The 17,470-nt window shown below is 43.7% G+C and overlaps 1 protein-coding gene across 6 annotated transcripts in view; it reads right to left on the bottom strand.

Annotated features, from left to right (window-relative positions):
* Nucleotides 1-6,766: 6,766 nt before the first annotated feature.
* LOC136044237 (integrator complex subunit 6-like) overlaps nt 6,767-17,470 on the bottom strand; it is a 33,020-nt gene continuing 22,316 nt past the window's right edge. For 2 of the 6 annotated variants that reach the window (XM_065729430.1, XM_065729432.1), the window contains exon 11: nt 15,853-15,947. Coding sequence is in view for 2 of the 6 variants with exons in the window: in XM_065729427.1 (XP_065585499.1) it covers nt 8,421-8,520; nt 8,940-9,033; nt 10,399-10,791; nt 11,599-11,830; nt 11,980-12,122; nt 12,655-12,778; nt 13,234-13,449; nt 15,005-15,115; nt 15,853-15,947 (1,508 nt within the window). In the remaining 4 variants the exon portion in view is untranslated. Of the gene's footprint in view, nt 8,521-8,939; nt 9,034-10,398; nt 10,792-11,598; nt 11,831-11,979; nt 12,123-12,654; nt 12,779-13,233; nt 13,450-15,004; nt 15,116-15,852; nt 15,948-17,470 lie in introns of those variants that run through there. The other 4 variants (XR_010621796.1, XR_010621795.1, XM_065729427.1 and 1 more) reach the window with 4 other exon arrangements.

Raw genomic sequence — 17,470 nt, 5'->3', positions numbered from 1 at the left:
GGAGGGCTGGGGGCAGCGAGGGCTGAACTGCAGCACCTGTCCCAGAAACGACTTCAACTGCACACGTTGGTTCCGGGTCTGGCTGTCACAAAGGTCTCCCCCAGGTGGGAGCTGGATCCTGCAGCTCCCCGTGCAATTCCTGCTGCCCCCAGGCCTGGCAGGCAGCTGGTGCCCAGGGGAAGGGCACAGAAAAGCTGTTGTGAATGTTAAACCAGCAGAAAACGTTGGCATCAGCTTTCCTCAGCCACAATCAGCAGTGAAGGCAAACCTCCTCCCAGCTGCTAGGTCACCTCGGAGCCATCACCCCCTGGGGGAGAACGGAGCGGGCTCTCCAGCAGGTGAAGGCCTGTTCATCAGTCCTACGTTTGTCTCAGTGACACAATGTCATTTCAAAACACTTCAGACCGCAACTAAAGCTATATCCTTAAAATGGCAGCTAATTAATTTCCCTGTCCTGCTAACTGAATCCATTTTCCAGCCAAGAAGGGCAAATGGGAGTTCACGAAGCAGCGAGGCAGCCCAGACGGAGCCTGGCAGCGAGCAGGAGGGCTGCCATGCAGGAGCACAGCACACAAACCCCAGTGCACTTTGGCAGGGGTGCAGGCCGTGCCGTGTCACACGTGATCAGGCCATTTTTAATGGAAGGAAGTGGAAAAAAGGGCGAGATTGGGATGATCCAACTAACGGCTCATCCTACACCAGTGCTCCATGGGAGCACACAGAGCCCCGACGCAGTCACTGCAGCAGTTGCCGTGCCTTGCTGCCAGCAGTGCCCTCCTGCCCTTGCTGGTGCTGCCGAACCTGTTTCCCAAGGATTAGCCACAGGCACTCCAGATTTAAAACAGACAAATATTCCCACTCCTCCCCCAAGGCTTTTCAGCTGTGTGCTTTAGGGGAGTTCAGGGTCAGCCACGCAAGGTCAGCGCTGACGTGCTCGGATCCCCAGGGCCCCAGGAGGGCTGTGCTGCAGTGAGCACTGAGGCAGAGCTCTACACCCCATGCTGTGCTCACCAGTGCAGAGAACAGACATTACAAGTGGCTGTCAGCCCTCCATCACGTACAGACTTGTGCCCGGGGACCTCGGAGTGATTTCAGCCACAGCCCCACCACCATCTCCACTTGGAAGCAGTTCTGCTCACGTTGCTGCAGCAATGCCCACCTGAATAGCACAGCCCCGAAAGGATCGCAAAGGAAAAGCTGCAGCAGAGTGAGACTGCACTCTTCCTGCATGGTACAGACCCACATATCCTCTGGGGTACAACAGGGCTGGTTAATAAACCCAAATGTAGTGCAGGCAGAGCCACGCCGCTGCTTGGGTTTGGCCAGAGCTGACAGCAGAGGATAACCTCAGAAAGGGACAGGGTGAGATGCCCTCTTATCTTGCACAACACGAACAGTGCTCATTTTTGTGGTATACCCAGTCAGGGGAGGGCTGTGAGGCCCTCTCCTCTCTGCCCTTGCTTCTCACACCAAGAGGGAGCTGCACAGCTCAGAGCTCAAACCTGCGACGTTCCCAGCAGCTGGGACACCCAGCAGGGATCGGCTAACACACAAGTTAGGACAGAAGCCCTGGAAAAAGCAAGGTGAGTCACTGCAGATGCAGTTCCAGAGGAGCAGCAGGGCACAGATGCCCATCAGCACAGAACCACAACCCCGGCTGGCAATGGGAATGAGCAGGCAGCCTCCCAAAGTCAGGTTGGATCGGGTTTTCAGCTATCTCAGGCAGATACATCTCTGGGCACAGATGTTCAAGGATGAACAGGGCAGAGCTTTAGTTGGCATTTTCAAACTCCTACGGGCTTCCTACCATGACAGAAGCAGTCCCCTCCGTGTCCTTGCTCACTCAGCCCCGTCCTGCCTCAGCATGGTGAGCACACCAAGTCCCGAGGTGCAGTGCAGACCCTACAGAGGAAAGCACTCTCTGGTTACACCTGCGTGAACGCAGCACTTTGCAGCTGGAGCCCAGGCAGCTTTCAGTTGCCCCATGAAGCCACAGCCTCCTCGGGACCACTTTGCACTCACTTCTGGAAAAAGCCAGCACCCAACCTGCCCAGCAGCAGCTTTCTTTTGCAGCCCAGGCTGTGACTCACCACCGACCGCCTTCCCCCTGGGGAAGGCACTGCCAGGAAGGAGCCATCTCCCTGCCCTCACCTCACCTCACCTGCAGCAGGTGAGCTCCCTGCCCAGGGCAGCCCGGAGCCCCTGCACGCCCTGCCTGCACCCAGCCCTGGGCTGGGCAATGGTGCTGCAGCATTTCAAGTACAGTGAATTTGTACCCCTGCTCTCTGCCGGTACTCCTGCAGAAGGATTTGCTGAGTGCTGCGTATTTCAAAAGGCCTTTTCCAGAGCTCACCAGTCCCCCACCATCTCCTTTCCCACTAATGACTACTTTGGATTGTGGCTTCTACACTCTGCCCACTGCTTGTTGGCAGAGGAGAGAGCACCGAATCCAGGGACACCAGAGGAATTTAAAATACGCTTTTATAACGACTGAGAAAGACAAGGTGCTGGAGCAGCTCAGGTCAGAAAGCAGAATTCAGATTTAAACAGGAGGCAGCAGCATCTGCAGCCCTCCTCCCTCCCTCCTGCTGTCCCAGCCCCACTCCCAGCCCACTGACAGCACGGGCCCAGCAGCCTGCATGCTGCCATGCAGTGGGATTTCCAACACCAGGGAAAGAATTCAGCATATGAGACCAAATTAGGGCATGGATTTTATAATCTTTGCTCGTGACATGCTATACGACCTTGGGTAAGTCCCTCCATCCATCCTAAAAGATGCTCTCGGAGGAGTGCCACGACACTCTAATTAGCAGCCCAAGAAGCACTTGAGATAGCTTGTCTCCCTTCCAAAATACCCAACCGCAGATGAACTGGAACAATCTTATTTTTGAATTCTGCAAGCAGAATCCAAGCTGCTCTCAGATCAGCCACTTCAACACACAATCAAAGCTAAACGTGCCAGCTGTGCACAAAGATTGCAATACGCCGCACGGACTGGAAAACAGCTTCCAGAACTGATGTGATCTTTCCATGTCTGGGATGCCACGGTCGAGCAGCTGCATTATAACAGTCTGCAATCAGCAAAAATTTTATCACTTTTCAGTCCTGGGGAGGAAAGCTCATTGTAATTTCTGTCCAACTTACAAAAGCAGCCTTACACCAACGACCACCACCTCAACAGACAGCATTTCCCTTCCCACAGACCCAGGAGCAGCTCCTGCAGCACACTGTCACACGGCCAACACACGCTCACTGCCAGCACGCACAGCCACTGTGCACAGCAGGGTCCCTCCCTGCGGGCCTGAGCACAGCCCCGCTGCCTCCTCTGCACAGCAGCGAGGTGAAGCAAGAGGGAAAGCCTTCCACCTCGTTCCCTTCGGAAGGACAGAACGTCTCTTTGATATATTCCACAAATATTTACAAATAAAATATAAAATACGCACGCGCTCTGAGAAAGCCACAAGAAGCAGGCAGAGTGCACAGAACGAGCTTTGCACTGTTAGCTACCAACACTCTGTGAGCCCCTCCTCCTCCTCCTCCTCCTCCTCCTCCTCACTGTCCTGGAAGCATTTACACAAGCAGGGGCACAGCACACAGCCGTGTCCTTCCTGCAGCTCAGCTCAGGCACTCACAGCAGCACAGTGTTCCAGGGACACCACGAGAGGAGCAGCAGTGGCTGAGATGACAGCAGCAGCACCAAGGATCCGCTACTTCCACTGCTGCTGGAGCTGATCCTAGAATCAAAAATAGCCGTGAAACTCCCTTAGCAGATGTGGAGATCAAACTTCCCCCAGCTCTCAGAAAACAAATAAATCTGAAGTGAAAATCTGACCGGGGGTTTCTATTCCACTGCGTTTCCCAACCAAGCTGTTCTTCTCAGCTTAACCAGAAGACATTTGTGAGCTCAGCTCCAAGTTCAAAACCACGGAAGGCAGCTCTTCAGCAGCTCCCCAACTCATGTGCAAGGCTCCTTTTCTTTACATGGTACCAGCAAAACCCACATCGCTGCCGACCCACGGCAAACACATGCAGTGCTGCTGTTTCACCACATCTGAAAACGCCCTCCCCCGAGCTGACTGCAGGGCTGTACCAACATTCACCTCTTCCCTGGCACATCATTTTCTGAACTCCCAACAGCCAGCTGCTGAAGTCACCAATTTGCACTCCCAGCCCTGAGAAAAGTCTCATGTGCTTTGTAAACAAGGTTCTGAAGCAGAAAACGTGGAGCTGGCTTTTACAGCATCCAAGAGGCAGCTGCCCTTCCCACCAACACTACCAAACCCTGTACTCGTGCTCCTGACCTGACAAACAACAGGGCTCGTGCAGAACTCCACGCCGCGTTAGGTGCTACCAAGAGACAGTTGCAAGCACTGTCAACACTGCAGAGAAGAAAAGCACCCACACTGAAGCCAAGCCAGAACACATCCAGGGATGAAGTAACGTAATGCAGACTGGAATGGCCCAGAAAATCAGATTCATTCGGTGGTTTTGCTTTAGTTCCTCTCCACCTGAAATGCCAGTGTAAGTCAAAGAGCTGATCAAGGGATTCAGATTTAAAAGCACAACTTGACAATTCCTGCAGGCCACAAGTTTTTGCTAGATCCCAAAGCAATATCCTTCTGTTTCTTCCTTTTTCTCTTGACAGACTTCAGAGCTTGTTTTAGCAGACCTAAATGTAGTAGCTCCATTAAACCCAGTGACTAACATCCTTCCTTCAGGTCTCTGCCAAACGCTGTTTCTGTCAGATTCAAGGTGTCTTTGGCCTCCTTTTCAGCTTAACTAAGTTGGATATTCTTCAGGACAATCACTCCGAAGCCCATTTTCTAAAGGTGTGATATTGCCATGCTGGCTGCTATGAAGCACTACAGTTCAGATTCACACACTTTTACGCTTTGTTTCCATTAGGCAATCCATTTTCACTCTTACTTTTTCCCATCAGAAGCTTCTTAGCAGGTATTAAAGAAACAAAAATTCAGTACTCAAAATCGCTGCTGTCTCAGCCAGCCAGCTCAGTGAGAGGAGCTGGGGAAAACACCAGGAGGGAAAAAGAAATAAATTACAGTTTCCTGTAAAGGGAGATATGAAACTGCTTAACCATTGCAAAGCCAAGTACAGCTGAGCAACAGCCCCTCCAGCTGCTATTTCAGATGATGACAATCACTTCCTGACGTTGCCTAGGCCTGGGGAAGAATACATCCCTGCACAGCATAAATGTACAGCGCACCAAACGGGAACAGAAGCACCCATCTGCCATCAGCAACTGGACCCTGGGAGCAACACAGCTATGGGCTCACCTTAGAAAGAGGAAAACTTCCTCATGTTTATAAAAGAATAAAGACAATAAGCACTGAGGGTGCCCAGTTAGGGTTAGGAAGTGGAAAAAGCAGAACACATACAGATATCTGCACTCCAGAGTGTCACACAGCTTTTCCTTCAGCAGGAAGATACACTGTTAATGCAGATTGCTGAACAATGCTCCTTGTGCTCCTCACGGAAAACACAGCAAACCACGGCTGCTGGTTCGTTGTTTTATTTTCCCTGAATATTTCACTTCAGCTGTGCTGCATTATTTCAATCCTGTACAAGGTCTCAACAAATGCAGAATGAACAAAGCACATACAGCTTCCCAAATTCCATCTACAGACACATCTCCATTTCCCATCCTGTGCCCGTCTCCTGACCCTGTTCTGGAGCACTCTTGCTGCTCACAGGCTGACCAGGCACACTCAGTAACACAGCTGCAGGGGTCACTGTCTCCATGCACAAGAAAGAAGGCCTGACACCAGGACAACCCTTCCTGGCTGCCCCACTTGTACATCAAAGCGAACTGTGCTACCTGGAAGCCAATGGCTGTATTTTTTTCTGTGCATTTGCCACCCACATCACACACGGTTCTCTGTTTCACAAAGGATTCTGTTAATATTCTCCATGACACAAGTCTCAGAACATCCACTGGCTTCCTAAGCAAACAATGTTCATTTTGTGCTCCACTTGGGATGCAGGACTGTGTGCCCCTGAACAGTTTTCTTCATGTTTCCATCGAACAATCTGTGAAGGTGGTATGTCTTCCTTCTTTCTTTCTTACGAAGACTCATGTTCAGTTCAGTGTAAAGCTTCTTCCTCTCTGATGTTCAAACCCAAATTCAGTTTATTCAGACCAAATAATGGTGGGGTAAGGAAAAATGCTCACTCTGGAGTCGTATGGATTTTGTAGTTCCTGTGCGTTTTCTGACTCCAAGTTTCCAAACAAGGTTCCCATCTTCCTATAGCTCATTTGGCAGCCAACTGAATCACATCAAAAGAGTATGTTCAGATTCTAAACAAGGCCACTAGCTAAAACTCAGCCTCTGCTCAGGCACACTGTGATCAAGTAGCTGTCCTGGAATCAGGAAAGAAAATTAAGAATTAACTAGGAGAAGCCCATCTCCTCTTATCACCTACTGCTTAGAGAACAGCATAACCACAAGTGATTTGATGCATATAACTAAGCATTTTAAAACCACATATACGCAGTACTCCTGACCTACTGTAAATAAATTCCATCTCAAGAGCCCAACATTAGGCATGGGAGGTCTACTGCGGTGACAAGCAACTTCCACATCATGATTCTGAACAGATGAGTCCCCCTCTGATCACTTATCCCCAATTACTGCACCTTTTAAAAATAAGTTCAACTGTACAGATAAGTAACAACTATGGGAATAGTTTACAGTGATTTCTTGCCCTCCATCACTTCATCCACATAACACTGTAACAGAGAGTTGCTGCTGCTGGAATTTATTTCCATTTTGGATCTCACTGGTGCAATTCCAATGGTCAAACCACCTCTTCCAGAGGGATATGGCTGCTTCAGAGAAGAAAATACATCTCACAGGCTGGCTAGTACTGAAAACAGTAGTACAAACAGAAGTTCAGGTCTTTAACCTGTTTCCCTGCCTCTTGTGCTGGCTGGTCAAGCAGAATCCTTAGGATACTCGCAGTACTTCGTAAAGAGCTTGTTCATAAGAGCAAAGCTTCATCCTGTCTTTTAAAACAAAGCCATTAAAGGATCAGAGGACGTTTTCATATGTGAACAACTGAAAATACAGAGTTATCTGAAGAGCCGCCTACTACTGGCATCTTACTGGTACTGCTAAAAGGAAGAATTGAATTACATGCAGGTGCTTCAGTCTTCTTTGCCTGTTCTGTGAACATAAAGATTACCTTTTGACAAAAGAGGAATAGAGGAGAGGATACCAACTCAGGTAACCAAGGAATTGGTGAGACGGAACTCAGTGCCTTTAATAACGAGTAAAAATCTGCACAAGCTGAGCTGACTGATGGGGCAGGCACTGCAGGGCACGTGTCATTGGAAGACAAATACAAACTTGTTCTGCAGCTATTGCCATAAGCTGAGTTTGAGGGCGTGCAGACCAGTATTACAAAAATATCAGCAGCCTGTTGCTAACAGAGCACTGGTGGAACTCAATGCTGCCCGCTACAGACTCCTCAGATCAGCACTTCTTAAAAATTAATAAAATGGTTTATTTTATATATACACATTATGTTCCAAAAAAATTTATACAGTTAAAATATCAAATTAGTGATCTGGTAACAATACTGTTCAAAATAATCTCTTTTGTATGAACATTAAAATACACGTTTTTAAAAGCGTTTCCTTTTAGTGCTTCCAAAGCACAGCGTGTGCCAAGGCCACCTGAAGAATCTCCGTCCTCCTCACAGGATGAAAGAGAACTGAAGTCGGGGACCTGGGAAGCCTCAGGTGCACTTTCATAATGTCTGCAGACAAAACAGAAGAGAGTCTGAGGTAGATTGTTTAGTGACCATCAGGTGGTAACAGTCACAGGGCTGTCTTTAGCTTTCATTAACACAATAGCAGTTTCTTTACTCTCAATCTACACTGAATCTCAAGTTTAAAGGCATGGCTAGTAGTTCTCAGGAACAAGACCCTTGTCTCTGTGGTGGCAACATGCAATATTACCAGTGCAGGTGTTTCTGGGAGGGTTTTTTTTGGGGAACACATGGGATCTCTCCACGATGCAGACAGTGTGTGCATTTGACAGTGCCCCATTTAGTGCAACCTGCTGCCTACAGCACGTAAAATGTCTAATGACAGTGTTCAAATGAGTAAATTCTCATCACCTGCAGGAGGGGCAGCAATGGTTATTTTCTTCAGCCTGTTGAGCAAATAGCACCCTCCACAGGAAAAAAGCCACACCTTTCATAGCAAATCCTTAAGGTTATAGCCCAGCTTCTGCCGATAGAGGTTCGTAAAGTTAAAGCTCCACTGCTTCTTCTCAGACTCTGACAGTAAAATCATTTGACTGCCAAGATGGTGACGGCAACAGCTGCATTCTCTTCCACTCTTCTGCGGCACAGCAAACTCATTCCTGGTCCGTATCCGTCTGGCTGGTACACTATTATCTGCTGTTGACATGATTAACTCTGTTGGGTAGGCTGCTGAACTCTAGTTCCTCTAGTATTCTCTCTAAGTGTTGTATTAAGACACGTTTTTTAAACCTAAAGAAGAGAAAGAAAGAAATTTCATTTATTTCTTCCAAAAAATAACACTTCAACAACTCAGTATTATTTAGCTATGACAAATACTACTCCCAGAGCTTCTCTGTCTCCTGCGTGGAAGAGCTTCCCTTATTTGAGGCATCAGAATGACAAATGTAATTTCCCACAGCTGCCATTCCCAGACAAACTCTGAGTTTTTCTTTGGTAGCCACCATCTTTCTATTTTACATCTGAACTTCAGCTGATGATCACTCACTGCAGAAATTGTAAGGGCAGTCTGACTCCTGAAATAGCTACACTACTATAAATAGAACTATGCCAAAATAGGAAAACAAAGTAGTAGTACTGGAAATTTGTATCATGTATTAATATAATCAAAAGTAACAACTTATGACTGAGTCATTTGTATCTATACAAACCTTGCTGCTTCCTTGATGGCAAATTCAATGAAATACTTCTGAATTTCCATAGGTCCTTGTACCTCCTCAAGAAGAGAGAAGATTTTCTCATAATCTAAAAAAAAAAACAAAAAAAAATTCAAAGAGATTATCAAATGTAGGTTCAGTAACTCTTCACAGTCAAAGGGAAAAACAAAGCCCAGGGTTTCACACTTCAGCATGCATGCTAGACAAAAACAAAAAAACCATCCAGTATTAGCTTTGTGCACAGAAAGCAGGTGATGTCCATAATCTGAAGTGATACTGATGATCTGGTGTTCACATGTGGCTTTGAAGAATTTGGTTCTCTTAAATGAGCAACAGCTAGAAACATCAGCCCTTGGGAAAATGCAGGCTAGGTCTGACCAATAGAGAAGACTCTAATCACCACAAACATATTGCCATTACTAGAGCTGATACATCAAGAGGCATCCCCTCCTTCAAGCCTGCCTGAGCTCTGCAGCAAGGCATGCTACAAGCACTAGTCTGCCACAAGCATTACGTATCTCAGTGAAATGCTAAGTTTTGGGAAAGCAACACAAGACCAGAAGAAAATTAAGAATACTCCATCATACTAAATACTGCCACTTGATATTGCATTAGAAAAATATTCAGCAGTTTAAACTGTAGAAAAACTAACTCTATTAAGGACATCTACAGTTTAAGAAGAACTGAAAGATGATGCCTATGGCAAGTCCTATGGCATATATATCAGCTGGAGTTACTGGCTAATATTTTGGTTTTGATCCTGAGTATGTAACAGACGCCAAGGTGCCAAGTCACTTTTTTTGACAACAATTTCGATTTTGGGGAATTATTAAATCTTATCAGAAAAGAAAACAAATTTTAGTCTTCAGTTCTTATGAGTTTACAGCAGCATTCCGTCATTAATTACACTCTCTCACAAAATAATACAATATCCTTGCACTATTAGCTGTAATATTCCTTTCCATCCCATTCCAAGATGCACTCACCCTCACAGCTACATACATCTCTGCCCTCAATCACACGTTCTGATATACACAGAACAAACTACACTGGACATATATACGAAGAGCACTGCAATATAAGGGAAGTCTAAGAGAGGCTCTGCTGTCTGTTAGCCTTCCACTACTGAAATATCGAGTTTCATAACATCATTGGTAACACCTATAAAAATAAAACCTCTGAACGTTGCTTCATAGGATACTTCTTACAACAGTTAATCTAGCTTAAAGGGAAAGCAAGGTCACTTGTCACTCATCTTACCAGATACTGATGTCAACTCACCTGCCCTCCCATTTAAGGACCTTTCTCCTTTCCTGTTCCTCTTACTGCTCGCATAGAAGTTATCATAAATAGTTCAAAATCTAAAGTTCTACGTATTTTCAAAACACCTTCTTACATAAAAGAAGTCTTTTCTATTCCTAGCCCATTTTCAGTATACTAATACAGAACTTACTTCTTCCAGGTTTGCGAACCTCCTTCATCACTTTAATTTTGATATCAGCATTGTTTCCCTCCAACATCATAGGTGTAATTTTAAAGGAATTTGGCACAGATTCTGAAGTTGACTCCATCACCCGTTTTTGGTCGTCTCCAGCCACACCGTAATTTAGAGGCCCCTGAACAAGTGCATTGGTACCAGGTTTGTGATCCAAGCCATCTTCACTTAAACAATTGAACTCAACAGGCAGAGAGTCTAAATCATTGGGTAACATTTCATCATCTCCCATAGCAGCTGGAACAGAAGGAGCCATCTGTACAGATATGCCATCGATTTGTTTTTCCAGCAACTGACAATTTTCTGCTTTCTTCTCCCCATTACCATCTTGGACAATATTGTTAGTGGTGTCTACAAAGCAAAAAGATGCATTTTATTATTGCATAATTCAGTATCAAAAGCAAAGGAAGTTACTCTATATCTCTTCTTGTTTAAAGTACTGTGTAGTTATCAGACAGTGCTGAGTAACTCCCTACAGAAGTTTTATTCAACAATTAAGGCAATCAAAGGAAGATTTCCCTTAGGATAGCTACCATCTGATGTAATTGTCATTAAGTTATAATTTTCTGTACTCCTATTGCAGTGCTATGAATTCTAAGTAAACTAAAATGCACACAATCACAGAATTGCAGGGGGTTGAAGGGACCTCAACAGATCAGAATCCAACCCCCACTGCTAAAGCAGGTTACCTACAGCAGGTCGCAGCAGTAGGAAACCAGACAAGGAGACTCCACAGCCTCTCCGGGCAGCCTGTCCAGTGCTCTGTCACTGAACAGTGAAGAAGTTCAAGTCTTCCCTCCCTTACCTCCACCAACTGGAAGTATTCTCTTGACTCTGCTGCATTAGGTATGTAAACATAACTATTCGTTTTTACTTTCCTTCCTGACCTCTCCCTTCCCCACTGCAGAACACACAAATTAGAACTAAAAGCTGAAATGAAATGCTTGCTAACTCCAAAGTATCTTGGCAAAAGTTTTCAGAACTTTTCAAAAACAGTTCATTAAAAGATTGCTCATTCAGGACTTTATTAACACTAAGAGTAGCCTGCTTAGCTACAACAGAAGAAATTCTATCCTAATGAACATTAAAACTTATGTATCTTCTTTTTTTCTTTCCCATAGACATTCCTCTAAAGATTTGTACTAAAACTCAATATACCTTTATTTGTTGGTACACCTTTGAGGTTCACATGTGCTGGGGATCCAGAAGCACACGGTGGCCCTTTCCCACCAACATGATTTGTTACAACTGGTGGTGACTGCGGCCGTCTCAACAGTGGTGACATGCTACGCCTTCTCTTTAGGGATGCTGGAGTATTTGGCTCTCCAGGACGCTTAACCTTATTCTGAGGCCCAGCAACAAATTCATCTGCTTCATCTATCATCATACCCTGAAAAAATAAAAAAAAAAGGAAAAAAAATTTATACATATCTATTTAAAACAAGTAAAAAAATATATATACTGCCTTACCAATTAATTGCTAGGTTAATTCAGGTGGCTTTCAAGTAACAATACAGCAGGTAGTAAGATTCATCCTACCTTCTTATCCTGTTTGAATGGATTGCCAAATGTATGAAGCCTTTTTGGTTGATCTGGATCAATCTCTCGAAGGGGTGAAGGCATCATTTTCAAGTATTCCTGGTAATTTCCCATCTGAGCAACAGGAACACTATGAAGGCAGTCTGCAGCAGAACAAGACATCTTAATGTAGTCTACCTTAAAGCCAAGGCAGGAAAAGCCTCATACATTTCAACTACAAGCGTCAGCATTTAAGAACTAGAAGACATTAATTTCAGAAATAAGGTTTGTAAAATTAAGTTTAACTGGCATCAGAATGAAAAATTAGCAAGTTTAAGTCTAACAACTGCAAATTTAGACCAGCAGCATTCAACTAATTAGGGCAAAGTAACATCTGTCCCCCTCTGCTCATATAGCCATCACTATAAAAGCAGGTCTACTGCCATGTATTGTATGGGAAAGCTCTTCCATGAAGTTTGTTTTTAAAAGTCAAAGCAAGCACAACATATTTCCTGACAGAACGCAAATGTTTCATTCTTTCCCCTTCACAGTCTAGAAAAAAACAATGATTGACTCAATACAAGATGCAAGGTCCACCTCCTCCCCACATGCAGGACAGAAATTTCTCCTTCAGCGAATTAAATAGTTGTACTCTCTTCCAAACTGTTAATGACTAACAGTGGCAAGGCAGCATACCTTCATCCTGCCCCACGATGTGCCTATGTGTTTTCAGAAGATTGGTTCTCATTCTCGTTAGCTGATCTAGAAGACTGCGACGAGGAATATCATATGCATTCCTGAATGCCTGTGGCTTCAAATCCTAGTTTTATAATAAAACAAACAACCTTCAGTTAACCCACCAGCTCTCGTGCACAGAGGAGTTTCTCTATGAACTGTAATAACATGAACTAGTAAAAAAAACTCTAAAGCAACTTCAGATCTTCATAATCAGATACAGCAGACTCAATTTTTTTCAACAGTGCTTTCAGTTTTAGTAAAACTAATAGCATTCATTTCTGGACTGACAACACTAGCTGACTTCTGCAGAGGTTATCACTTACAACACAGTAATATTTGCTCAAGACTGGGATCTCTACACTATGTCCAAAAAGCACATGCAAAAAATTGCACGGACTCTAGTCACTACTTAAATATAGGATGCATTCTTCAAAATTCAGCAGAAGTATTTCATTCCTTCTCCTATTTTAAGTCCACACAAATTACTCATTTAAAACAAAGCAACTGCTTAATCATTAAGCCCACTACAGCATTTACCTTGTTCAAGAGTCCTATGTGGAAGCCAGCAAATTCTTTAACATTCATTTCCGCCAGTCTCAGTGGAGATTCCCCAGTGATACCTTGAAGCAGTTGCTTAAAATCCCTACTGTGTACCAGGGAGAGGCCACTGGAATGATTTTTCACTTTTATTCCAATTTCTTGTGGAACTTTCTTACCCACTGAACCTATTATCCGTTCCGACTCTATTTTTGTCTAAAATGGAATCACATCACGAGTTAAGGAATGAGCAAGCATGGCAGACTTTCAGTATGAAACATTAACAGAATAAAATAATAATTTGGTTCCCAACCACTCAACAAATGGGAGAGCTACCTACACCCAGGGATATACTGGAGTACATAGACTACTTCTAAATTAGAGTAAAATCCTCCTGTGTGAGCATACAGAAAAAAATATTTAGCCACTGTATCTAAATTTATATGCCAGTGGGTGGTCTGTGAATGTCCCTGATTTTCCTGCAAGTCCGTGACTTTCTGTGCTCCTGAAAGATCACTTCTAAAAGGAAAAAACAAGGAACTATCTGGAGGTGGGGTGCCTCAGGTTAATGCCAAGTTCTGTCTAAAACAGTACTCAGATACAGTAACAATTTCAGATTTCATTTTGATACAACCTAATAACTAAGGTGTGTACTAGGTTTGCATCAAGGTAAGAGAGGGCAGTAGTTCAACCTGCATGTATTTGCTTCATGTTAAGCTTCTAAAAACACATTACTTCTCCACTTAGAAGTTTTCTTTCAGATTCTACTGTACTAAGCATGGTGATCGCAACCCACTTCCCCCAGATCTCATCCTCTACAGGATTTGTTTCACTGTCTGTGGGAGATTCTGAATTTAAGGACAGATGAAACACAGCAGAGTTCTGGAATTGCTTGGCCCTATATAGGAGCTTATAACGCATGCACCAGATTGGAACTGTTTCATGTCCTGACAATGTCTGTGAAAACCACAGTAGCCATTTCAAACCATTCCAACTCCACATTGCAGACAAGTAATAGAATTTGCGTGTCATTACATTACCAAAATACCACAGGAAGTTTTATGTCTAATAATGCCCGGTCATTCAGAGGCCTTTGGAACATATTTTGTGCATTCTTTAAGGCGGAGGATCTTTTCTTTGCTATTTGTAAGGGCTGCACTGCTTTGCAACTGACTTCCAGATATTAAACTACTGTTATAAGAACCATTCATGCTAAGGAGGCATGGCTTTCAGACAGTTACACCTGAAAGGGCATTACTGACAAAGAAAAGATAAGACTATTTTCCATCAGGTGACACAACACACATAATGGATCTGACCTGAAGGAAACAAGAAGCTCAGATATAAAATGTAAATTATGAACTTATTCCCCATGGACAAGTACACTGTTTGGAATGTACACATTACTAAGGCATCCATGGAATAAATGTGAAACTCAGAGCAAGCCTCTGACTTCAGCTATGATGAATAATGCAAGAGCAGTTTTAAGTCCAATTAGTGATAACCTTTGGAATGCAAAGGTCCAGCAGACACTTCAAACGCAGCTGAGGAGGTCTCCTCGCTCCCCTCCGCTTACAGAAGGCACAGCCACTGGCTACAGAGTCACTCTGAATTCATCCGTATTTGTGGTGCAAACGCTCACCCAATCTTCCATTACAACGTATGCTGAACACCCATATGAACTCCCACAGGGATTAACTCTGTTATAATAAGATTACCACAAACTAAATAATCAACGCACTTCTAATCGCAAAGGTTTTATCAATACTACCTGTTGGCTGAGTTTTTTAAGGTAAGAGATAACACTGTAACTAAGTCCACAATCTAAATTATCTGATATCAGATTTGGAGCTCCCATCATCCTTAGGGCTTTCTTTAATGGCTATAAGGAAAACAAAATACACAATAGTAAGAGAGTAAGTCTTTAAAAAAAAATTGTATAAGATCAATTACAGGAAGCTAAGGCACGTGGATTAGTGCTCTAGCTTTTCCACTTTTGGCAACTAAAATTCAAGTCTATTCAGATAACAGGTGACATGAGTTTGGTAGTCTAACTAGCTTGCAATGGACATTATGCCACATTACCACGACACCACACGGCATGGTGCAATTTCCTCAGAGGCTCAGTACCAGAATAGCCGGGATGATGCAAGTCCATATTGAGGTGCATTGTCCAAGCTACGTATAAAAGGTGACATGGTTCCTCCCACCACCCTTTATCTGGCCCAGCCAGTTCTCTTAGTATCAGCTTTTTGAAGATCTAGCAGTTACATTAATGAGCAAACAAATTGGCATTTTTCTTACCCAGTTACAAAAATGATGCCAAATTTGGTTACAATCTAAAGTATATCAGATCAAAGCTCATTTAATATACAGTGAGTTGAAAACACATTTAATTATATTGATACTGTTACTAATATTCAATACTACCAGAAAATTTAATTTCTTTTGGAAATGTTACACCTGATCTACATACCTCTGCAAAACAAAATGTTCAATACCTAAAATTTCACTGTAATTATGTCAACAAGATTTACTAAGAAAAGGTATGGTGCACAGGGTTCTGCTCACATAAGCCATTATTATACCCAGGAGAACAAAATGAGAAAAGGAACATACCAGTATGTAGTAAGGAGGCATTGTTTTTAAGTAGTTGTCAAAAGCCTGTCTCCACTTCAGATTTGGCTTAAGTTTGTGTACCTTAAACAAGTCATCTGCAACAAGGAAAACAACAGAAGAAGGTTTTGTTTACATAGTCCCAGCATATTAGCATTATCACAAATTCAACTGCCAAGTTCTCCCCCACCCAGCTCTTCTTCTCCCTCCACCCATCTCCCAATGGGCCTTCCCCACAGAAACTGTTCTTAACCTTAGATATGAAAGATTTTTGAACCTCCAGTCCTAGCTTCGGTAGACACTCCAGAACAGTTTTTCATTACAGACAAACTTACAAGGTATGCCAGACTCAAAATACTGTGCATAACTACTGGTAGCACGGAAGGTGCAACAGTTAAGTTTCGCCTCTCTTGCATCATCAGGGACTCCCTGTATGTGATTAAACCAAGTCCCTGAAAGAGGAGAGGGAGTGGAGTACCTTCAGCACCACTGCCAGCTCATGCTAGATCAGCAAACTCCCAAAGATGTAGACAAGAGAGCCTAAATAGCTACAAAAACTGCTGCCCTGGAACAGAGGGGCAACCATACGGATTATTTCCTTTGGATATCATGTTACAAATACCGTGCTTGCCCTAGAGATGTGCACACTGCTGTTTAAAAATCACTGAGTTAAGGCACGCAGCTATTTGCTGCACATGCTATAAGCCACAACAGCAATCTCTAAACAGAGGTGAACACAGTGTCCTGCAATTAATCAAGTGAAATTGTAAATTACCAACTGAGATCAAGTTTCTCCTTAGTTGAGCTGTAAAATCCTGGCAAAGTGAGCCTAGTGAAGTAAAGTCAGGACTACAGAAAGGGATGTCCAAAAATTAAGTGGAGAGAGCTGCAGGTGACAGAGGTGCACAGAGGAGGGTGTGAAAAAGACAGATGCAGCAAGGAAATTGTTTTGTCCAGATGGAGCTTTCAGGAAGACGTATTTGGGGAAGAAAATTTGACTTGCATAGTATTCTGCACAAATGGAACAGATGTTAAGATACAATTTTCCGACTTCTCACAGTCAAACCATACTTAATTACAGGGATTTTCTAATCTAAATGAATTTTGTACTGCACATCAAAAACACTCTACAGATGTTCTAGCTGTTCTCTTTCCAGGCCTGAAGAAAGAGGGTGGAGTTTGAGAGGCTAAATTAGATCTCCCTTTAAAATCTCAATATAGCACATGCTTAGTACCATTATCCAAAGGAACCTGTGATAGTATCACAACATATGGCAAATACAAAACAATATTCATTCTTGTCTTAGAAGCCCATTAGCTCTTTATAGCAGAAGTTAACTATATCTCTCTCCCAAAACTGAAAATGAAAAACATTAGAAATCCTGTAAAACGTTCAGCGTTACAGCACATTCTAGTGTTTTAAATCCTACAAGTTGATTATAACAGCTTTCACTATAAACTCCTTATCAGTGCTTTACTACTGTCCCACATCTTGCTGTGTGCAGGTTGTTCCAGCATATAATCCCTCAAGTTTGACAGCACAGCCTCTCTTAAACAGTAGAGATGTTCACAATGCACAATGGCTCAACTACCCACAATCGTTGCTATATCCAAGTAAGTT

This window comes from Cyrtonyx montezumae, unplaced genomic scaffold (genome assembly GCF_038088225.1).
Source record: "Cyrtonyx montezumae isolate F1298 unplaced genomic scaffold, pur_monq_1.0 scaffold_11, whole genome shotgun sequence".
Classification (NCBI taxonomy): domain Eukaryota; kingdom Metazoa; phylum Chordata; class Aves; order Galliformes; family Odontophoridae; genus Cyrtonyx; species Cyrtonyx montezumae.
Note: the sequence above shows the minus strand (reverse complement) of the source record. Positions and strands in the feature narration are given on the sequence as shown.